At 40.5% G+C, this 24,587-nt stretch overlaps 1 protein-coding gene across 6 annotated transcripts in view; it reads right to left on the bottom strand.

Moving 5' to 3' along the window:
• Positions 1 to 24,587, bottom strand: part of ZZEF1 (zinc finger ZZ-type and EF-hand domain containing 1) — a 121,481-nt gene that overhangs the window by 87,124 nt on the left and 9,770 nt on the right. For 3 of the 6 annotated variants that reach the window (XM_049861233.1, XM_049861235.1, XM_049861237.1), the window contains exons 2-9: positions 17,286 to 17,430; positions 16,051 to 16,245; positions 14,812 to 14,986; positions 13,434 to 13,633; positions 11,348 to 11,558; positions 3,293 to 3,409; positions 2,153 to 2,331; positions 986 to 1,084 (exon numbers count right to left, since the gene is read on the bottom strand). In XM_049861233.1, coding sequence (XP_049717190.1) covers positions 986 to 1,084; positions 2,153 to 2,331; positions 3,293 to 3,409; positions 11,348 to 11,558; positions 13,434 to 13,633; positions 14,812 to 14,986; positions 16,051 to 16,245; positions 17,286 to 17,430 — 1,321 coding nt within the window. Of the gene's footprint in view, positions 1 to 985; positions 1,085 to 2,152; positions 2,332 to 3,292; positions 3,410 to 11,347; positions 11,559 to 12,156; positions 12,367 to 13,433; positions 13,634 to 14,811; positions 14,987 to 16,050; positions 16,246 to 17,285; positions 17,431 to 24,587 lie in introns of those variants that run through there. The other 3 variants (XM_049861234.1, XM_049861236.1, XM_049861238.1) reach the window with 2 other exon arrangements.

The raw sequence follows: 24,587 nt of genomic DNA, 5'->3' as shown, positions 1-24,587 counted from the left end.
CAGAATTCAGGAAACAGGCTAGAGAAGAGGCAACCACTGAGAATGTGGGAGGCCTGCAATGCTGTGAAGAAAGTCAAGGGGAACCCGATCCAAAGCAGTAAGGCCAGTCCCTTTCAATGTCTGATAATTGCTGGTGCATCCCAACTGCTTTATTGCATCAGCAATATCCAAAGCAGTATTTCAAAAACCCAAACCTGCTGGCGTTGAGTTGATTCTGACTCACAGTGACCAGCCAGGACACAGTAGAACTGTCCCACAGAGTTTCCAAGGCTGTAATCTTTATGGAAGCAGGCTGCCGCTCTTTCTTCCATGGAGTAGCGGCTGGTGGGTTCGAACCACCGGCTTTTCTGTTAGCAGCCAAGGGCTTAACCACTAAGCCACCAGGGCTCCTTCAAAGCAGTATTAACGAGTAGAAAAGGGGCACATTCAGGAGACTAACTAGCTGGCCAGCAAGATGGATGAGGAACTCACTCACAAACACCCCACGGATGAGGAAAAGAGCCCACAGCAAAAAGCAAAAGGCACATCAGCAATTATTTTGCTGACACTGGAGAGTGAGTGAGGCTTCCTTCCAGACACCTCAAGCGCCGGATCAGCTGTACCTGGAAATACCCTTCATAAATTACATCTTCAGCAGTACAGTTTTCCTGATCCACTCGGCTTCTCAGTACTTAAAGAAAACACAGTAGAGAGACAACCTGAACTTAAAATAGTTAAAAGAGTAACTTTTTTCTATTCTAAGAGGAGTCTGTTTTTCAAAATGGAAAGCTCTCTGGCTCTTGTGCGTTATTACAGTCACTGGCACCTAGAAAGATACAACTTTCTAAAGGAAACCAGGAAGGGTGCAGGAATCACTGCTGAACGAAGAGCAGTCTGAAGGAAGACTGCACACACTGAAAGCGTCCAAGACCACGGTGCGATCGCACACAGCTGCTGAGCATGACTAGCCTTTCATTCACTAAAGACCAAAGAATTTACCACTCACCATCCCTCGTCCATGGCTCAACGAGGAGATTTTCAGGTCCCGACTTATCTTCTTTTCCTTTGACATCACATGCCTGAAGAGTCAACTGGAGAGGTTTACCTGGTCAACAGACAGAGAGAGCCTAAAGCAGGAGCTACAAAAAAAGAAAACCTGCAGGCACAGCAGTGGAGTACCTGTGATTACCCAATTAAAAACTGAAATGGAGACGTGATATTAGCCACAAGTTAACACTGTCAAGTGCTTAACTATTTTGGCACCAGGGTACCCCCCAAAATAAGAGCCTTTCAAATGTATGTAATTGATCACCGTAAGTAAAATTTACCTGCTATATATTTATCACAAATATTTTTCCACATCCTTAAGATATTTAAGGAAAAACTAAGATATCAATTTTCTGACTTTAAAAATTAAACGTAATTATTACATCACATTAAAGACAAAGGTACGAATATCGTGGCAGAAAGATCACAGTAGTGCCTCTATTACTGAAGAGAATACTGTACTTTGCATACAGAGACTTTGTCACTAGAGGTGGGAATAGCAAATACGTTGCTCTTCACATGCCAAATGCAGTCATTTGGGAGTAGCTCTATGGGCCCCTACGTTGAGGAGTAGGGGCCCCATCCTGGATCAGTAGAAAAGTGCTGAGGGGGCTGATGCTGGGCATGGGAGGGGAGGGCAGTAGCAGGCATGGTATACATACTTCTGAGCAGTGACCACGGGGGTGCAGAGGGGTACATTCTAAGACAAAGACCGCTTTGCACCATGTCTTGGCTAGTTTCCTCCCTCCTACAGATGAGGAGTATTCCACCTTCCCAACCCTCTTGGCGTATACAATAAGACATTCGTGTACTTCACCAAAGATGGCTGTGAACGAATGGTCACCAAACCTAAGTGATTGGGCCAGTAAATCTGGGGAGCACAGCCTAGTGGACACCCAGGGGTCCTCTTCTGCTAATGCTGCCATAAAGGAACCAACATCCCACTTCTGCCTATCAACTCTAGTCAGTATGACACTCAGAGAATATTAATCTAGCAAGCATGGTAAAACTACAACAACCCAGTCCATAAACTACCCGAAAAGACAAGATGCCAGGAGGTCAGATGCTGAGGATGGTTTTATGATGTGTCCACTGCTGGAATCTCCATCAACCCTAGGTCATTTACCATATTTAAGGAGCAGGTTCTGCCTAACTGATGCCATGGATGAGATGAGGGACGAGGCATCATACTGTGTGTCCAGGTGGTCAGTGATGGTACAGAGAGAGCTCATCACTTTGGCAACACTTCCTCTTGCTAGTGCAAAGGCCAGAAGAGTCAGTTCCACCTCTGGAGTAGAACAGCAGCTGTAAACCAAGAGCAGAACAGTTTCACTTATTAAAAGCACGACAAAATTCAGGTAGCTCCAACCCTATGCAACTGACTGCCGTAAGTGAAATTAACCTGCCATATGCTTTCTATATGTTTATCAAAAATATTTACCCATGGCTCTTTTAAGACAATCTAAGGAAAAACTAAATCAACCCAGAAGACCAAGGAATTTAATTCTTAATTCTGTAAGCTTAATTTAGAAAAATTAAATAATTCCAATAGTATCAATTATAACAAATTTAACTTTACAAACGGGTTTCAAAGAAACCAAAAATAAACAAGCACTGCAATAAGCCTCTACTATTAAGAAGCCTTAGGGAGTGAGCTGGCTTGGCCAGAGAGTTGAAGGTTTCTTCCTTCAAAAACCAAAAATTTATTTTAGAGCGACTCCACAGCTCATTTCTCTGTCTTTTTTAAACACATCATGCTGAAACTTTTGAAATGGCCTGGATGGCTCAGGGGCTGGTTTGTCCTCTAATACAGTAATGTCCCCAGGGCTCACTCAGACGGAGCTGAGTGTCCCTACGCTAAGCGAGCCATCCCTCCTGTCAGGCTACCAAGGGGCCCTTTCCCCAGTTCTACAGATAATCAGGCTTGTCAGAGCTGTGTGTGAAGGTAAGCAGGCTGTGAGGAAGGACCACGGGCCAGAGATCTGAGTGCACTGGAAGGTTTACACGTGAGACTTCTGTTCTAGCTTGTCAGCAACACCCACTCCCACCACCCTTGCAATTCCTGAGGTCAGGTGATGCTGCCAGATAATGGATTTTACATGGGTGAATTAATTTTTACTTTCTCTTCAGCCGCCAAAAAAGAACCATTTTTAGTTGTGATCTTTAAAAGAGTAAAATATTTTTTAAAAAGACTTAGCAAGCATATATATATATATATATGTTCTCCATCCCCCCGAAAGAGTTCACTTTATAACCTTGATTTTACCTAGTTATCCTTATGAGAAAACTGTCCACTTCTTCCAGAACACTGGGAGACAGGAAAGTTGAGAAATCAGTAGATCCTGGTGAGAGGGAAAGTGGAGGCATGTGCTGCAGCGCCTTCCTATAAGGGTAAAATCAGGTCAAAACCAGGTGTAACAGCAGACAACAAGAAACTGTTAAAAGCTTGTTTTCACTGATCCATTATAAATAAACAGACAGTATTCCCATAGAGAACCTGATCTTTTATTTCTGATTTGGGTTCATAAAGGACACCATACAAACTAGCATTTTTCTCCCCTTAGGAGTCACAGTGCTAAGTAGTTTCATAGGCTCTCATTTTTTTTCTTTCTTTCAAGATTTTCATTTTCCTCTGTAAAGGCTATTTCAACTCTCTGGAATCACGCATTTGTTTAAAAACAGCAATTTGAGCAGAAGACATACATACTCTACAGAGAAACCATGGAGTGGGATCAGTAGGATATTCATGCAGGAGCAGGGCAATGGGAAATTGGTTATATACAGAGGGAGTGATGAAATTATTTCAAACTTCAAATAAAAAAAAAGATTGATGATGCTTACGGCTAGGTTTCTCATACCAGACAAGAAAGTTATGGAAAGGGAGAAAACTAGAATGAACACTGTACTGTTGGATTAGAATTGATGGTATCAGTATTAACTCATAGTTTTCAGTATCACAGAGAAAAATAATATAGGTATAAATGTGTGCATGTGTGTGTGTATTCTTTATACACACACACACACACACACACACACACACATATTCCCTAGCTGTGCCCACTGAGACCGCTGGGGGAAGCAATACCCTGCAGGAATGAGTGTGGTTTCTAAATAGCATTTTCTACTAACAGGGACCAGGGCTCCTTAGAGAAATGGCAGAGAATGTTCAAGATAAGTCTACAACACCTTGTTGCACCAGAAGGTAAGGAGGTGGTCCAAGAATGAGGAACACATGTCAAAAGGACATGTGAGCCAGAATAAAGTGGCTCCCACCAGGCAAATGTGGGACAAGCTGAGCATCAGATGGATTATACAACCCATTGAGTAAAACAGGAATGCACGAGTCTATATTAACATAAATAAACAAACAGAAAGTTTGATGAAGAACAGGACGTTTACATAGTCTCAAAGTATATCCTTAGAGATGTATTAGCTACAAAGGGAAAAAGAATTATTTTACAGTGAAGTCTGGCAGACACAACTTTAATCAAGTTATCGAAGTTCAGTGATGGGCACTAGTAACAGGGCAATGAAGTTTTGTGCTACCTGACAGGACACAACGCAAACACAGCATCAGCTCTGTAATATTCCTGGCTAAGGGTGAAAACCTAAATTTCATCAAGATGAAACATCAGACAAACCAAAATTGAGGGCCACTCTTCAAAATAACTGACCTGTAACTTGCAAAGGTGTCAAGTTCAGGAAAATAAAAAGCATGAGGACTTGTTTTGGACTGAAGGAAATTAAAGAGACATGACAATGCAATGCAAAATATGATTCTAGACTGGGTCCTTTTCTGTGAAGGACATTAGTGGGACAACTGTAAAAACCTGAATGGGGCCTGAGGGTTAGATGGTAGAAATGTATACCAATATTGGTTTCCTGATTTTGATGGCTGCAGAGGGATGTTCTTATTTGTAGAAAATATATATACCAAAGTATTCAGTGATGACAAGGCACCAGGTTGGTAAACTATTCTTAAAGGAATCAGAAAGAAATACAAGTTCTTTGTATTGTACTAACAATGTTTTTCTAAGTTTGAAATGGTTTAAAAAGTTTTTTTGAAAACAGGAAGGAAGAAAGGGGTGTTACCAAATAATATCCTTCAAGCTTAGCACTGCCAGCACTAATTATTTACAGAAAAGTTTTAATTAATAATAGCACTAACAAATTTTAAAAGACATCTAGGGAAAAGATATTGGCAACCTCTTCTTGTCCGATGTTTTAATAGCCTACACTAATAGCGCTTGGAGCCCTGGTGGCGCAGTGGTTAAGAGCTTGGCCGCTAACTGCTCATGCAGTTTGAATCCACCAGCCACTCCCTGGAAACCCTCTGGGGCAGTTCTATGCTGTCGTATAACAGGGTTGCTATGAGTCGGAATCTGCCTGACGGCAACAATGGGTTTTTTTTAATAGTGCTTATTATCACTTATTGAACTACATACAATACTACTACTTCACTGTTATGGAAGCTGAGTATTTTTGCCCTAAGAGTTTTTTAAGAGAAAATTTCACAGGTGCTCTATATGTAAAAATAAATTAATTTACCACTTCATACCCACTAGGGTGGCTACTACCAGAAAAACAAAAAATAACAAGTGTTGGTGAGAATGTGGGGAAATTGAAACCCTCGTAAATAGCTAGTAGGAATGGAAAATGGTACAGCCACTGTGAAAAACAGTTTGGCAGTTCCTCAAAAAGTTAAATATAGAATTTCCATATGCCTCAGTTACTCCAACTCCCATGTAAACAGCCAAAAGGTTTGAAAGCAGGGACTCAAACAGATCCTTGTATGCCAATGTTCACTGCAGCATTACTCACAATAACCAAAGGGTGGAAACAACCCTAGTGTTCATCAACAGACGAATAGATAAATGAAATATGGGACACACAGACAACGGAATACTACCCAGCCAGAAACAGAAATGAAGTTCTGATATGTGCTACAACATGGATGAACCCTGAAAACATTATGCTAAGTAAGTCAGACACAAAAAGATAAATATTGTATGATCCCACTTATGTATCTAGAATTGGCGAATGCATGGAAACAAAAGATTATCAGTGGTTATCGGGGGAGGGACGGGGAGAGTGGGGAGTTATTGCTGAAGCGGCACTGAATTTGTTTGGGGTGACAAAAAGCTCTGCAAAGAGTGGTGACGGTTGCGTAACGTTGTGAATGTAATTAATGTCACCGAATTATATATGCAAAAATAGTTAAAAAGGCAAAATTTTGTAATATCGTAGTCCCTGACTTACAACGTATTCGAGTTATGATGAACTGCACTTATGACCATCTTTTTTTTTTTTTGTACATCTTGTCGTTAGTAATATGTGCTATGTACAATGTTGCAGCTTGTAATTTGCCGATGTTATCATTCTTAGATGTTTACTTGCAGATGTTCAAAGATCAAATTTATAAAGATACTGATAATAAAAGGCTACAACAATAAAAACTAAAAAAAAAGGGCATACTTACACCAAAACCAAATTAACCACAGAGTCGTCAGAACAAAACCCTGTCATAAGTTGGGGACTACCTATATATGTTTTACTATAATAACAATTTTAAAATAAACACATTAGCTTAGCATTCTTTTTTTCTTCGCCTTTTTTTTTTTTAATTCTTGTGCTTTAGGTGAAAGTTTACAAACCAAGTCAGTCTCTCATATAAAAATTTATATACACCTTGCTCTACATTCCTAGTTGCTCTCCCTCTAATGAGATAGCACACTCTTACTCTCCACCCTCTATTTCCATGTCCATTCAGCCAGCTTCTGTCCCCCTCTGCCTTCTCATTTCCCCTTGAGAGAGAAGCTGCACACATAGTCTCATGTGTCTACTTGATCCAAGAAGATCACTCTTTGCCAGAATCATTTTCTATCCCATAGTCCTGTCCAATCCCTGCCTGAAGAGATGGCTTTGGGAATGGTTCCTGTCTTGGGCTAACAGAAGGTCTGGGGACTATGACCTCCAGGGTCATTCTAGTTTCACTCAGATCATTAATATTACAAGAATTTGGGGTCTGCATCCCACTGCTCTCCTACTCCTTCAGGGGTTCTCTGTTGTGCTCCCTGTCAGGGCAGTCATAGGTTGTAGCCGGGCACCATTTTGTTCCTCTGGTCTCAGGCTGATGTAGTCTCTGGTTTATGTGGCCCTGTCTCTTGGGCTCATAATGACCTTGTGTCTTTGGTGCTCTTCGTTCTCCTTTGCTCCAGGTGGGTTGAGACCAACTGATGCATCTTAGATGGCCGCTTGCTAGCATTTAAGACCCCAGACACCACTATCCAAAATGGGATGCAGAACGTGTTCTTAATAGATTTTGTTATGCCAATTGACCTAGATGTCCCCTGAAACGATGATCCCCAAACCCCCGCCCCTGCTACACTGGCCTTCAAAGTGTTCGGTTTATTCAGGAAACTTCTTTGCTTTTGGTTTAGTCTAGTTGTGCTGACCTCTCCTGTATCGTGTGTTGTCTTTCCTTTCACCTAAAATAGTTCTTGTCTACTATCTAATTAGTGAATAGTCCTCTCCCTCCCTCCCTCCCCACTCTTGTAACCATCAAAGAATATTTTCTTCTCTGTTTAAACTATTCCTTGAGTTCTTATAATAGTGGTCTCATGTAATATTTGTCCTTTTGCAACTGACTAATTTCACTCAGCATAATGCCTTCCAGATTCCTCTGTTATGAAATGTTTCAAGGATTCATCATTGTTCTTTATCGATGCATAGTATTCCATTGTGTGAGTACACCATAATTTATTTATCCATTCATCTACTGATGGCACCTATTGTAAACAGTGCTGCAATGAACGTGGGTGTGCATATATCTGTTTGTGTAGGCTCTTATTTCTCTAGGACATATTCCAAGGAATGGGATTGCTGGATTGTATTTCTAGCTTTGTAAGGAAGCACCAAATCAATTTCCAAAGTGGTTGTACCATTTTACATTCCCAGCAGTTGTGTATAAGTGTTCCAGTCCCACGACAACCTCTCCAACATTTATTACTTTCTGTTATTTTTGTTTGTTATTTTAGATTAATGGCAGCCTTGTTGGAGTGAGATGGAATCTCATTGTAGTTTTGATTTGTATTTCTCTAATGGCTAATGATCGTGAGCATTTCCTCATGTATCTGTTAGCTATCTGAATGTCATCTTTAATGAAGTGCCTGTTCATATCCTTTGCCCATTTTTTAATTGGGTTGTCTTTTTGTTGTTGAGATTTTGTAGTATCATGTAGATTTTAGAGATCAGATGCTGATTGGAAATGTCATAGCTAAAAACTTTTTCCCAGTCTCTAGGTAATCTTTTTACTCTTTCGGTGTAGTCTTTGGATAAGCATAGGTGTTTGTGGCGGTATAATAAGTTTTAAAATCAGATAGTGTGAGGCCTCCCACTGTGTTCTTCTTTTTCGGTAATGCTTTACTTATCCGGGGCCTTTTCCCTTCCATACAAAGTTGGTGATTTTTTTTCTCCATCTCATTAAAAAATGTTGTTGGAATTTGGATTGGAATTGCATTGTATCTACAGATCGGTTTTGGTAGAATAGACATTTTTAAAATGTTGAGTATTCCTATCCATGAGCAGGGTATGTTTTTCCACTTATGTACGTTGCTTTTGGTTTCTTGAAGTAGTGTCTTGTAGTTTTCTTTGTATAGCTTTTTTACATCTCTGGTAAGATTTATTCCTAAGTATTTTATCTTCTTGGGGGCTACTGTAAATGGTATTGATTTGGTGATTTCCTCTTCAATGTTCTTTTTGTTGGTGTAGAGGAATCCAACTGATTTTTGTATGTTTATCTTGTATCCCGATACTCGCTGAACTCTTCTATTAGTTTCAGTAGTTTTCTTGAGGATTCCTTAGGGTTTTCTGTGTATAAGATCATGTCATCTGCAAACAGAGATACTTTTACTTCTTCCTTACCAATCTGGATGCCCTTTATTTCTTTATTTAGCCTAATTGCTCTAACTAGGACCTCCAGCACAATGTTGAATAAGAGTGGTGATAAAGGGCATCCTTGCCTGCTTCCCGTTTTCAAGGGGAATGCTTTCAGACTCTCTCCATTTAGGATGATGTTGGGTGTTGGCTTTGTATAAATGCCCTTTATTATGTTGAGGAATTTTCCTTCTATTCCTATTTTGCTGAGAGTTTTCACCCCAAATGGGTGTTGAACATTGTCAAATGCCTTTTCTGCATCAATTGATAAGATCATGTGGGTCTTGTCTTTTATTTATATGATGGATTACATTAATCGTTTTTCTAATGTTGAACCATCCCTACATACCTGGTATGAAGCCCACTTAGTCCTGGTGAATTATTTTTTTGATATGTTGTTGAATTCTATTGGCTAGAATTTTGTTGAGGATTTTTGCATCTAAGTTCATGAGGGATATAGGTCTGTAATTTTCTTTTTTTGTGGTCTTTACCTGGTTTTTGTATCAGGGATGTGCTGGCTTCATAGAATGAGTCTGGGAGTATTCCGTCCTTTTCTAGGCTCTAAAATACCTTTAGTAGTAGTCGTGTTAGCTCTTCTCTGAAAGTTTGGTAGAACTCTCCAGTGAAGCTGTCCAGGCCAGGGCTCTTTTTTCTTGGGAGTTTTTAAATTACCTTTTAAATCTCTTCTTTTGTTATAGTTTATTTAGTTTTTCTACTTCTGTTTGTGTTAGTTTAGGTAGGCAGTGTGTTTCTAGAAATTCATCCATTTCTTCTAGGTTTTCAAATTTGTTAAGAGTATAATTTTTCATAGTAGTCTGATATGATTCTTTTAATTTCAGTTGGGTCTGTTGTAATACTGCCCATGTCATTTCTCATTCAGGTTATTTGCCTCCTCTTCTGTTTTTCTTTTTTCAGTTTGGCCAGTGGTTTATCAATTTTGTCAGTTTCTTCAAAGAACCAGCTTTTGGTCTTGTTAACTCTTTCAATTGTTTTTCTGTTCTCTATTTCATTTGATTCTGCTCTAATTTTTACTATTTGCTTTCTTCTGGTGCCTGAGGGTTTCATTTGTTGCTCTCTTTCTATCTGTTCAAGTTGTAGGGATAATTCTTTGATTTTGGCCCTTTTTTCTTTTTGGGTTTGTGCATTTATTGATATAAATCGACCTCTGAGCACTACTTCAGCCGTGTCCCAAAGGTTCTGACAAGAAGTGTTTTCATTTTCATAGGTTTCGATGAATTTCTTTATTCCATCCTTAACGCCTTCTATAACCCAGTCGTTTCTGAGCAGGGTACTGTTCAGTTTCCAAGTGTTTGATTTCTTTTCTCTGCTTTTTCTGTTACTGATGTCTACTTTTATGGCCTTATGGTCAGAGAAGATGCTTTGTAATATTTCGATGTTTTGGATTCTGCTAAAGCTTGCTTTATGACCTAATATATGGTCTCTTCTAGAGAATGTTCCATGCGCTCTAGAAAACAAAGTATACTTGGTTGCTGTTGGGTGGAGTGTCCCGTATACGTCTATGAGGTCAAGTTGGTTGATTGCGGCATTTAGATCTTCCATGTTTTTACTGAGCTTCTTTCTGGATGTCCTGTCCTTTACCGAAAGTTGTGTGTTGAAGTCTCCTACTATAACTGTGGAGCTGTCTATCTCACTTTTCAATGCTGTTAGACTTTGTTTTATGTATCTTGAAGCCCTGTCATTGGGTGCATAAATATTTAATATGGTTATATCCTCCTGGTATATTGTCCCTTTAATCGTTATCTAGTGTCCTTCCTTATCCTTTGTGGTAGATTTAACTTTATAGTTTAGGATTCTTGAAAAGAGTCCACTGGTTAGTGAAAAGTGCCCTGGGCTTGGAGTGCAAAGACCTAGCGTCAAACTGATCCATTATTGCCCAGTCATATGACCTCAGAGTAGGTCATGATTTCCTCATCTAAAAAATGTAAACAATTTTTATGAGTACATTCCAGAGTGTAGTAGATTTAAAAAAATGTATATTTATTTATATTTTACCTGTAAGTGTTTTACCCAATAAACATAAGGAACTATATAAATGTGAGGAATTATTTCCCAATGGGCAAAAAACAGGAAGACCCTTGCAAGACTGGTGCATTTAGTGAGCTGCTGAAGGTGAGGAAGTTGGGGGAACTCAGTGAGGGGGGGCAGGAAGGTGGAATGGACACTTCTTCAAAGTCTGTGAAGCCAGAACATGAAAGGAAGCAGCAGTGTGGAGCTAAAAAGACAACAAACAGGAAATAAGAGAGTACCCGGGGCTAAGTTTTTGACAAAGTCATGATGCTAGGAGGCTGCACAGTGACATTCCTGAAAGCGTTCCAAAAGAATGAGTGGACCATGACGGGGCTGGAAATCAGCAAGAGTGACTTACTGAGTATTGTGCAGCACTGTCTGGACAAAGGCTGGGTTTGTCTCCATAGAAGCTGTTACCAGTGATGTCAGCAGAGACCAATACCATATTGCGGAAGCATCTGAGACCGAAACTCCAGATTTCTTGACCTTCTGAAAGCCAACAGCCCTCAGACCATGAATTCTAGTGTCACATCCATCTCTAAGACACCGTTTTATGTTGATCTGGACATCTGTCAAGCATAAACAACAAATTCAGTAGTGGATTAACCGTTTGAGATCAGCAAACGCTAAGCTCGAAACTAAAAGCAAAGCAGTAGTTTACTTTTTGAAAAGAAAATTCTGAAGATATACTTTGATGACAGAAATAAATAATGTGTGCAATGGAACTACTATATGATAAACTTGTCACAAAAGCATGGCCCAATCTCAGAAGTATTAAGAATAACATGAAAAATTAGAAATTTCTGAGTCTTGAAAAATTAACACAAAGAGCATAACAACAACAACAACAACAAAAATCCTAACTAAATACATGCTAAGAACATTTCCAGAATTCTTCCTAGGGTTCAGAAACTTGGATTGAGTTATAAAACAATATCTGGCTTATAATAAGTTAAGAGAATTACTTTTCAATAATTAAGTCAAAGAGATGACACAGGCATGACTCACTTTTAAGAGATGTCACGATTTCTTATTTGGGGTGGGGAAGAGGTAGGAAGTTAAAAAGGACACAACTCAGAGAAAAGACCACCACAGTGTAAGACAGGAAGCTTCTATTCCACAAGCTTAACTACTTCTCTGCCTAGGGGTGAGACACAAAGACTCTACCTCCCTAGGCCTCAGTTCCTCTGAGCAAAGTAAGAACACTTCGTTTGGCCCAGGAAAGCATTAGAAGAAATGAGACAAAACATGAAGCATTCCGGCTTCCTGAATGAAATATGCCTGGAAAGAAATCACAGAATTGTGATTATTTCCAAAATCCTACGTGTGAAGCAACGTTATAATAGCATAAAACTGGGAACAAACTAAATGTCCAACAATAAGAGGCTGGTTAAATTAAAGCGTACTCTGCCTCACTCTAAAGGTGTGCATGAACACATGGTATGGCAGTATGTTAAAAAAAAAAAAAAGATTATAAAATAGCATGTACAGAATATCACCATTTTTGCAAAAGGTATGTATAGATATATACACATAGTCCACACGTAAGAGATACATATACCAAAAAAGACCAAACCCGCTGCCGTCAAGTCGATTCTGACTCATAGCGACTCTACAGGACAGATTACAACTGCCCCCTAGGGTTTCCAAGGAGGGGTGGTGGATCGGAACCACCAACCTTTTGGTGAGCAGCTGAGTTGTTAACCCCTGCGCCACCGGGGCTTCAAAAGATAGATATGTACAAATACACAAATGTATATGTGAATATATATACGTGACTCTCTTTTTTGGAAAAAAAAATGCGTGTGTATATATAAACACACACACATAAAACAGAAACCAAATCCGTTACCGTCGACTCGATCCTGACTCACGGTGCCCCCACGTGTTACAGGGTAGAACTGCTCCACAGGGTTTTCTTGGCTGTAATCTTTACAGAAGCAGATCGCCAGGCCTTTCCTCCACGGCACCACTGGGTGGGTTCCAACCACCAACCTTTAGGTTAGTAGTCGAGCGCAAACTGTTTGCTCCACCCAGGGACCTTCACATACACATACACAAATACACACATGCAAGAAAAGGTCTTGAAGTATCCACACCAAGGCATTCAGTGTCAATCCCTGGTTAATGGGACTTCAAGTAATTTTTGTTTACATGTTTCTAATTTTCCAATGAGAAAACAAGAATAAAATATTTTCTCTTAAAAAAAAGTTTACCACTATTCTATAATTTTTAAAAACACTGAACAGATGATATAATGATGACTTTCACTTATATCATGAAAAGTAAATCGAATCTCAAAAGAAAAACTAACAGCTTTTCCACTTCAGAGATTCTCCTAGGGTAAGTCCTGATATATAAAGCAATTGTTAGAAAATATTCTTTTCCTTCCTCTCCTCCCTATTCCCTTAGTTAGACGGGCAGGATGCATCTAGTCGACTCACAGAGCTGACTGATGTTGGCATTTTCCAGGAGTGTCACATAGCCAGTGACGTTGCTGGGGATATGCACATCTCGGACCTCCTGAAGATCACTGGGAGTCCTCCCCACAGCTACTGTCACCTGCTGTGGCATGTAGCTCAGGTCAGTGGCAGCCACAGCAATGGACAAGTGTCTAAGCACAACATCTGGCTTCATTTTTAAACTGGAAAACACAAAGAGCAGAAATTACAAATATTTATATATGTCGCAAACTGGCAGGGTCCACAAGTCTCATCTCAAAGATCTTTTATTTGCTATATCCAAAGGCTGATTTTCCTAGCAGCAAATAGCTTCAAATGCTATTAGGTTCAAAGTCCTTAGGGCTTTCTCAAGTCTCTAAAACAAGTTTCAGTTCAAGATTAGTACTACATTTTCTTTTAAGCTATCAGTAAAGACAGAAAGTACAATATGAACATTCCAGCGAAATCCTTTTCCTAGCAAGAGGCAAATTCTAAACTGCATCCGAATTTTCTATCTTGAGGACCAAGAACTGACTGTATTTCCCCATCTATAAATTGTGTAGGTGACCAAAGATCCAAATATATACTCCAAAATAAAACAAAGCAATTATTTCTATTTTCACCAACTAAACTTAGCCCATTCTCAGAAGGGACAGGTGAAAATTCAGACAGCAGCTTCGGAACTTCTAGAAATTATACAGTTTACTGCCATTAATTTTACTCCAGGATTCCTGACCATCCCATCCCCTTTTCTAAACTGGTCAACTGAGTTTCATATAGATTTTTCAAATGTACACGAAAGGTCTTCAAAAAGTAAAATCAGGTCGATATAAAAAAAGTACTTGCCCCTTGTGATACTAATTTTCCTGAGAAACTAGGGAAAAATGTGTGAAGTCGGCAGTATAAAATCTTAGTCTGTAAGTCTTAGTTCCTCCTTTAAGGAGCCCTGGTGGCAACAACAGTTAGGCACTTGGCTGCTGACCAAAAAGGCCGGCAGTTCGAACTTGCCCAGCAGCTCCATAGGAGAAAGACCTGGTGATCTGTTTCCGTAAAGATTACGGCCTAGAAAACCCTAGGGCAGCCTACTCTGTCACGTGGGGTTGCTATGAGTAGAAAATTGACTTGACAGAACCTAACATTTCTCCTTTAAATACCAAATAAATTATCCATTTTATCAATATGTGAGCCAGGTTCACATGATTTTACATGATCCCTTTGATTCATAAAGCATCTTCACAGATAACCACTTACCAAAAATAGTCAGTTAAGGAGAAAACATTCCAAAACTCATAAATTTTTTTTAAACATACGGATGGGGTAAGCAAAGGAAAGCAGATAATTTTTTGGACTTTCAGTCAGGACCTGGCATCACACCACCCACCGGACCCAGTGTGAGCAGGAACTGCCATCTGACTGCCAGTAGGATGATGTCTCTCCATTTGTCATCTTGTCAGCGTCTGCAGGGTTGGAGGATGTCTCTACGTAAGAGTAACACTTTGCTACTGACTTGAGTTTATCCGTCTCTGGGCTTCCTGTTAAGTCTCCAGGGGTTTCTGCTGGGAAAATCAGAGTTTACTCACGTAATGCAGGTCTCCCTCACTTTTCATAAGTTCACTTTACACCACTTCACTTGTATGAAAGACCCACATTCATACCCGTTTTCACTAAAAGAAAGGAATCCAAAGGGGATTTGCACTTCTTGAAAAAAGGCGAAAAGTGGAAATAATGTTCAGTATTTGTTTTGCAGCAAGCCATTAAAGAGGCAGTGAGAGTGGCGTCGCCGAGCCCCGTCCCTGGGAACTATACACTCAGCACGTCGGCATCAAGCCACCACAGCTTTGAACTGTGTCTGTGAGTGTCTGTGCCTTATCGCGATTTATTCTGGTATGATTTGGTAGGTTATTTTTTGGGTCTGGGAACGCTCAAAAATTTTTCCCATATAAATTAATGGCAATTGCTTCTTTGCTTTACACCACTTCAGCTTAGGAAAGGTTTCCTAAGGACACCCTACTTTCCAAAAGCAGGGGAAACCTGTATCTCTTTTACAAAGAAAAAAACAGTCCATTTAAAATCTCTAGTAGAAACATTTTTGTACTTTGCTTCTTAAAAAAATTAATGTTTCTTAATATTTCCTTTCAAAGAACCCATATAAAGCAGAAATTTGCCAATGATTTCGTGTCTATTCACGTCATTAATTTCTGTTGCCATCACTAAATGAGTCTGTAATGACAGACTTATTGAGTACCTACTATGTGCCAAGCACAGTTCTAGGTACTAAGACTAAGGGAGTGAACAAGACAAAAACGCTGCCCTTAAGGCGGGAGACAGAAAAGATACAAGTAAATCAATAACGCAGCAACTTCAGACAGTGATAAGGGCTATTTAGACTATTAAACTTGTGAAGGTGACAGTGCCAGGACATGGGGGCATTAGATAGCGTGGGAGGGGCTGCAAGGGATGGTGGTGAGGTGATCACAGGGACCCATTCTCAGGCTACAAACTGATCACTGTTAAATTTTCAGAAATAAAGATGGATTGGCTCATCTTATTAATAAATACCACTTTTAGAAAAAATGAGAGTATTTTCAGGGAAGGAAAAAAAAAAACCCCACACACATACCCTTTTCCTTTTGTAAAAGCTGATCCAGAGACTCCTTTAGGACAGAAGACCTCATGGAGCACAGGTTGTTGCAGTGGTCCAGCATCGGGTAGGGGATCACCGTGCTGGAGATGCGATTGCGATGCAGGAAACGCAGGATCATTGAAGCGTGAACGCCCAGGCCCTCCTTGGACTCTGAAAATATGTCTACAAAACCTAAGGCGACAAAAGCCATTTTTGGGAACATGCCACATTAGTTTCCATATCCTCTGCCTGGTGGCCTACCTGAATTAGATGAATTAAAAGCAACTATTAACAATCTTGGTTGGTACTTTCAGCTTTAATCATTTAAAAATCTAAACAAGTTTTTAAGACAGGAGCTGGTGGCAATCCCAATTTAAAAATTAATTTTATTTTAGACATTTATTTTAGAATTTTAGAAGGCTTAGAATGATTCTTTGTTTCAGTCAGATCTTTAAAAACGTATAAGTATTTAAAATACTGACGAAGTTTTTTTTTAATTTTTTATTGTGCTTTAAGTGAAAGTTTATAAATCAAATCAGTCTCTCACACAAAAATTTATATACACCTTGCTATATCCTCCTAACTGCTCTCCCCCTAATGAGACAGCACACTCCTTCCCTCCATTCTCTCTTTTCGTGCCCACTCAGCCAGCTTCTGACCCCCTCTGCCCTCTCATCTCCCCTCCAGACAGGAGATGCCAACATAGTCTCATGTGTCTACTTAATCCAAGAAGCTCATTCTTCACCAATATCATTTTCTATCCCGTTGTCCAGTCCAAACCCTGTCTGGAGAGTTGGTTTTGGGAATGGTTCCCATCTTGGGCCAACAGAAGGTCTGGGGACCATGACCACCGGGGTCCTTCTACTGACTAGAAGTTTTTAAAGAAGTTTTTTGCACAGAATATAGGCTAGGAATACAGTTTTTGCATCAGAGATTAAAAGCATAACTGCTTTTCTACTAAGCCACAGAAGACAGTGATAATGATAGTATAACCACTATCGTCACCACAATTTCTGATGGCATTTTGCAGTTTTTAAGAGGCTTTCACCTACATTATCTCATTGGGTCCTCACAACAAGGTGGAGAGCAGGCACCGAAGGCCCTGTATCCTTGTTTTGGGTAGAACAGTTTATTTCATGCTGCCCACAATTTACAGCCTAACTACAATGCAGAGCATCAGCCAAGTTTATTTTGGTTCGGAGAGAGCGTTCTTCAGCCTTATGCACTGTTACCTGGAACAAGAGAACAGGCCTGCAGTTGTCTGATGATGTGGCTCAGCTCGCCCTGAAGATTAGCTCCACTGGAATTCTTGAGGGCCTCCAGCATGTTCTCAGCATCAACTGTGCCATCGCCCTCGGCATCGAACTGTGCAAAGGCCTACAAGGTGAGAGATGCAGGAAAGTCAGGTCTCTTGCTAAAAAGGATCAAGCCTGTTCCAAACCTTGACTTTTTTTAAAACAATTCCTAAGACCAGTAACAAAAATATATACACATACATATGTGTGTGTGTGTGTGCATATATATATATTTATTTTTGGTTGAGGAGAGAAGGGTCTCCATATATCATTCCAAGTATAAATAAACTCGGGATAGTAACTCCCTGAACTTTGCAGAATGCATGTATACAAATACGTACGTGCACACTATTTTATCATCTCATCCTTCCTCTGAGAAAGTAACCGCTCCCCCCAAGATAATTTCAGAAGAATGCAGTCACCCAAGATTTTTCAGCTGGTTACGAAGTGTCGAATACAAAGCATTAGAAACAAATGGCTTAGAGTAGTACCAGGAGATTAGCTGGGCTTTTCTTTTAATCACTCTTCGGGCACAAGAGCTAACCTGGTTTATGGACTTCACAGCCCCATTTTTGCTTACCCTTAGCTGTAATCTAACCTGTCTCCTGTCCATGCTGGGCGAGCTGGGGAGCAGGGTACAGCATGGGATTTGGTTTGAATGACCTCTGTCACTAACCGGCTATGTGACCTTACATGTTTCTTGACCTCTGTAAGCCTCAGCTTCTTGATCTGAAAGATGGAGTAAATATCACATGCACAGGCTACTGCCTGGATGAGACATTTGAACAGAGCTCAATATAGTACAAACACATTAGCAGCGCTAACAGTGCTCCCCTTTCTCCTTTTGCCTCTGCTCTGACCTCCTCCAGGTTCCCTGACCCCACTCCCTCTCATGGTCCTACGAGACTTTTCCTCACTTAGCAACTGTCCCTCTCCAGATCTATAATCCCTCCCTCACTGATACCTTCTTTCTTCCTGGTGATTCACTCACTCACAGATCTCCCTTACCTTGAAATACTTCAGGATCTTTCTACCCTCCTTTCTAAACAATCCTCTCTCTTCCTTCCAACTCCTGCCCCTTTTCCTTATTTCCCCCCCCACCTCATGGAGTATGGGGAAACCCTGGTGACATAGTGGTTAAGAGCTATGGCTACTAACCAAAAAGGTTGGCAGTTCGAATCCACCAGGCGCTCCTTGGAAACCGTACGGGGCAGTTCTACTCTGTCTGGTTTGGTTTTTGGTTTAATGAAATATAGAGATGTCCCACTGAGGCTTCATGACTGACAAAAACACCCCCATTTCCACCACAAACCACTGAACAAGGCAGTGTTTAATAGGGCAAATGCAAATTCCTGTGTTTGGGTCCAAACGTTGAGCATGTAAGGGTAGAATGGGAGAAAGAGGGCTTAGAAACAACATTCGAGAGAAAGGCTGCAGCATTCTTTTTATATCTGTTCAACTTGACAAGGTTATCCAAAAAGTTAATAGGATCCAAGGCTACACTAAAACCTACTGCCATGGAGTCAACTCCAACTTGTGGCGGCCCCATATGTTACAAAGTGGAACTGTGCTCCATTGGGTTTTCCTGGCTGTAATCCTTATGGAAGCAGATCACCGGGCCTCTCTTCCACAGCACTGCTGGGTGGGTTCAAACTGCCAACCTTTTGGTGAGTAGATGAGCACAAACTGTTTACACCCCTGGAGGCCCTAAGGCTACCTTAATCAAGGTGTAACATTCAGGAGAGAAGATACTACCCTGTTTTACTCTGATCAGACCCAAAAAGGAAAAATGAGTTTAGTTTTGAAGCTACACACCGAAAGGTAAGTAATGAAACTAGAAGATCAGTGGGGAGAGACCATGATGGGGAGATCAGAAGCTGTGCACTGTGAGGAACAGCTGTGGGGTCATGGAATCTTCAGTGTGGAAGAAAGACAACCAGAGTAACAGGGTCCTTTTCTTCACATACCTGGAAGGCTGTCACGGGAAGGAGGGAAGCGGCAATTAAAACATAGGCCACTAGATGGAAGTTAGAGGGAAAAGGCAGCATGGCTCATCGTAAAGACAGACTTGTGTGTTGTCAGCAGGGTGTAAAGTTGGATTGAGAGGTACTGGGACGGAACACCCACTCCTTCCCTCAAGGCTGCGGAGCAACAGTCAGACAACCAGTCACCAGGAGTGCCAAAGACGTCATATGGAACAAATAAATCCATTTTTCTCTGCTTCCTCCCCAAATCCCACCAGAATGTCTTATAAAGGGATTTGCTTTTTAAAAGCATAAACCTACAAGGACAAAGGGAACAGGGGGTGATGTAACAGCAACAAAACTTTAGAAGCTGGGGAGTGGACAGTTGATCAGTAACTGAGCTAGTGGTCTAAGAAAGTGGGGACCTAGACCTGCAGCGGGCAAAGCCGAGAAACGAGCTAATTTACACTGCAGAACCCCCGAGAGACTTGGAGGTGGTAGCAACAGGTACTGCTGAAAGCGGAGGAGAGGACTGGCTGAAAGTCTACTTTAAAAAGCAGTGAGAACTGACTGGGTAAATGCTGACCTTAAGGAATCATTGATTTTTTTTTTTTTTAAAGAAACTGTGACAATGGTACTGTACCCGGTTTTTTAAAAACAATTCTTATCTTTTAGAGATATATAATGAAATATCTAAGAATGAAATTATATGATGTCAAGATTTGTTCCAAAATTATCTGAATGGAGTAAGGAGGGGATGGGTAGGGGTTTAGAGGAAATAAGACTGGTTTTGAGTTAGTGATTACTGAAACTGGCCGTTGGCTAAGAGAGAGCACATTCTACTCTTCTACTTTCTCAAGTTAAAAATGTTCCATTAAAAAACAAATAAAACAGACTTCCAGGTCCCCCACCCAAGCTTGGCAGAAGCCTGGGGATTGATTCTCTAGAGAGAGTAAGTAGTACAGAGTCTCAGCAGCACAGCAGGAAAGTCAGACTACCTCAGTGAAAACAGGGATTAATGCCCACATGCTAAGTGTTAGGACTCTCAGCCTTCCCCTACTACCAGAATGCTGACAGCCACTCTCAGGCTCTTCATTCAGCAGACTGGAAGAGTCTTCTCTGGGGAGCCTAACTGGCCCCAGAGAATAGACCTGTAGATGCTGGCACTGGGTTTCTCCCAATGAGAGGGCCCAGCCAGTTCATCTCACAGTAAGGTTCACTGGTCCATAAGCACGAGCCAGGTACCCAGAGCACCCAGGTTTTTAGTCCTCCATTCTTTACTATGAGTGGACAGTCAAAGATTACTACGCATTTGAGAAAAGTCTTAAAATGAAATAGAGAAAAATCCACTTGGAGAAAAAGGAAAACTATGCAGGGAGAAGAAAACTCAAAAGGATCATCATCAATATCTTCAGAGAAAATTTTAAAAAGATATTTTTAATACCATTTTTATTGAGGTATAATTCACATGCCATAAAATTTGCCTTTCTAAAGTGTATAATTCAGTGGTTTTAGTATATTTACAGAGTTGTATAACCACCACCACTATGTAATTAAATATATACATACATAAATATATACATGTACACACATACTGCAACCATTAAGGAAGAGCCAAATACTACTACCAAAAAAGTACATTCAGGAAACACTTTTAAAACTCTTGAAAATTAGGACTATCCCACATGAAAACCTCGACTGATAGGTTGGAAGATAAAGTTAACTAAACTGCCCAGAAAGTAGAACAAAAAGACAAAATGATGGAAACCAGGTAAAAAGAGGAGGAAAATTAGGAGACCTGTCTAATAGCTCTAACACCCAAATAACTGGAGTTCCAGAAATAGGAGACACAGAAAACGAGGCAGAGAATCACAATTATTATGATTATCAAGATAATTCCCCAAACTGGAGAACATGAGTTTGAGACTCAAAGGGCTGAACACCCTGCACAATGAAATTTCGAAACACTTAGGGAACGAGAAGTTCCCACTTCCAGGGAAAAGAAAACAGTTTCCATGTAAAAGGTCAAGATTGAGAGTGGGACTAGATTTCAACGGTTCCACTGGAAGTGCCTTCAACATTCTGAGGGGACTCCTTCTAACTCTGAAGTCTACATTCAGCCAAAACACCATCAACTGTGAGGGCACAGAATAAAGATGTTCACACATGCAAGGTTCTTAAAAAACACGCTACTTAATGCCTCCAGAAGGCTACTGGAAGAGATGGCCCACCAGAATGAAGGACTATACTAAGAAAGAGGAAGCATGGGACCCAACCAAGAGAGAAAGTGAATTCTCAGGATGATGGAGATTCCAAGATGGCGCCTGCACAGCAGCTCTGGTGACTGACAAGTCCAGGGTGAAGCAGGTCAGGAGGCTCTGGGAAATGCATCTTTGAGAAGATGAAACTGATAGAATACTCACGTGTTTGAACGTAGGGAATGTGTTAGAGCAGGTGTAGGCAATTGGCAGAGAGTTTAGGATTAAGTTAATGATAAAGCACAGAAAATAAAGCAAAATAAAAAACAACTAAAGTCTCATCTTCTGTAGTGGCAATTAAATGGATGAGGCCTAAAACTGAAAAATCACAAAGAAGTAATATAAGAATGTTACTTGGGAACAGAGAGGTGAACACCAAAAGAATCAGCTAAAGAGTTGAAAAGCAGTCGTTCTTGGGGAGTGGTTGTTCACTGCGGTAGGAGAGCAGGGAACCACTGTTTTCTGTACAAGCTCGTGGACTCTACTGCTATGTGCATATTAACTGGTAAAAATAAAGCTGGATTTTTTTTTAAAAACTGGACTTCAAGCATGAAATGAACTGAATGAGTGACTGAAAACCTTTTTTTTTGAATCAGTGTAATGCTTTTTGGAATCAGTGTAATGCTTCCAGCAGAACGTAATACAATTTTATAGACATTGAATATACCACCTATTAGAGGACGTTTCTGGGACAATGGGTATCAGATTAAACTGAAACATATCGGCACAGAAAGGTGACGATCATTAACTGCAAACAGTAGGTTACTAAAGAATATTAGAAAATGATCTTGTATCGGTGTAGAAAAAAAGCATATGTGCATTTCCCACATTGGTACAAAACACATACGTACGTACATGCATAAAAGACCTGAAAGAATATTAAGATGTTAACATCTGTAATGTTTTATATTTTATTTTTGCTTATCTGTATTTTCAGTCTTCTGCAATCTATGTATGTTGCTTTTGTAATAATAAAACATAATTTTTAATTATTAAGAAATTTTAAATACAACCCTAAAATAAAAAATGGAGCTGTTGGTAGGGAGGGAGGTGGCACCCACACCGTGAGTACCACAGTGCCAGGGAGTGGCTAGTACTGTGCTTCCCCACTTTTTCACATCAGGGCATACTAAGAAAACAATCCTTGTATGACCCAGGTCTGAGGGAATCAGCACAGCTGGAACCCAGTCAGTTGGGAACGGCATATGGATTGAGAGGCTCTGAATTATTAATTTAAGTACTAAGTTCCAGGCACTGTGCAAAATATTTTACATGTGTGTTGTCGTTGTTGTTAGGTGCTGTTGAGTCAGTTCCGACTCACAACGACACTATGTACAACAGATTTTACGTGTGTAATATCATTTATTCCTTACAACTGTAATAAAAACCCATTGCCATCGAGTCGATTCCGACTCATAGCGACCCTATGAGGACAGAGTATAACTGCCCCATAGGGTTTCCAAGGAGCGCCTGGTGGATTAGAACTGGTGACCTCTTGGTTAGCAGCCATAGCTCTTAACCACTATGCCACCAGGGTTGCCCATAACAATGGTAGTACTTACTATTTTAACGTCTCCATTTTACAGTGGCACCGAGAGATCAGGTAACTTGCCTGAGGTCACACAGTTAGTATGTGAATCCATAGCTCCAGAGCTCATGGTCTTCACCATCGCTCCATTCTCCTTCTTTTGACCATAATTCCTGGGGTTCTTTGCAGTCTGGAGACCAAGGGCTTAAACCCTCTCTTAGTACCATCACTTCCCCTCATCTATAAAAGTTGCACTTAGCACCTTTTGTCCGCGTTAACTCAATATCAACTTGAAAAGTGAGACTTGCTCTCTCTAAACCTCAAGGCAGCACTCAAGTCCTACAGCTGCTGAAACTTTCTGCCCTTCAACTTCTACCTGCGCCTCAAGCATTGAGTGGTTCGCAATTTCCCACACAATTCCTACCATTTATTGTTAATAAAAATTCTACATAAGCAAGGCTATAAAAAGTGACTTTTTGCTATTTTTAACAGATTCTGTTGATGTGCCAACAGTTAATGAAGATAATAAAAAGAATGTTCAAACAAACAAAAAAGAACAGCTTTGCAAACAGTGTCACCAAATAAGTATGTAATTTCCTAACACTCAGAAATTACCCTTGAAGAAACAATCAGGTTATATACTGAACTGACAAATGTTGTGCTATATATATTTTTACAACAATAATAAAAAAAGAAATATTCTGGTTTTAAAAATTTAGCACCTAACATCTAGCTTGTTTCACAGGATTTCACAGAACTCAATTTGCTCACGCACTCATTCATCCACATCGGATAAGCAGCCATTACACACCTGACCCTGTGCTTGGCTCTCGGGGTACAAAGATGAATAGGGCATAGTTCCTGCTCTCCAAAAACCTCGCAGGTTAGGACACGGATCTGTAAACCAGGTGCTCTAATTAAGTAGTGATATAAACAACTGTAATGGTTGCTGTGTAGGTTCTCAAAAAAATAAGTAGAAATTTTTTTTTAAAAAACAACTGTAATGATAATATATTAAGCAATTACACCAGGCAGAGTTTTAAGCACGTCATATGGGTCAACTCATGTTTTCTATAGCAACCTTAAAGGTAGGTACTAGCAATATTACTGATGAGGGATACAGAGGTTAAGGGTTTTGTTGAAGGCCACAAGGTTAGCACTGGGAAGTGACAGAGCCTGGATGCGAACCCTGGTCTGGCTTACTCAGGAACCCACACTTGCATCTACTATGCTATGAGCCCTAAGGCATTCCAGAGGCCCAGGGGAAGAAGTGCTCAAGTCCCCATGACAGGGAGGGCTGTTCAGGAAAAACAGCCCAGAGAAAACGACCTTTGAACTGAGCTTTAATGGATAACTCGGTGTTCACAAGCTTATAAGGAGAGGAAGGCCATCCCAGGTAGAGGGGACAGAGAGAGACCATAGATACGAGCCATAGCAGGCTGTGAGACCTATAAGCTCCTCGGTGTGGTCAGGAATGAGGCAGGGGCAG

This window comes from Elephas maximus, chromosome 19, assembly GCF_024166365.1.
Source record: "Elephas maximus indicus isolate mEleMax1 chromosome 19, mEleMax1 primary haplotype, whole genome shotgun sequence".
Lineage (NCBI taxonomy): Eukaryota > Metazoa > Chordata > Mammalia > Proboscidea > Elephantidae > Elephas > Elephas maximus.
This window is presented reverse-complemented; position numbering and strand designations above follow the sequence as displayed.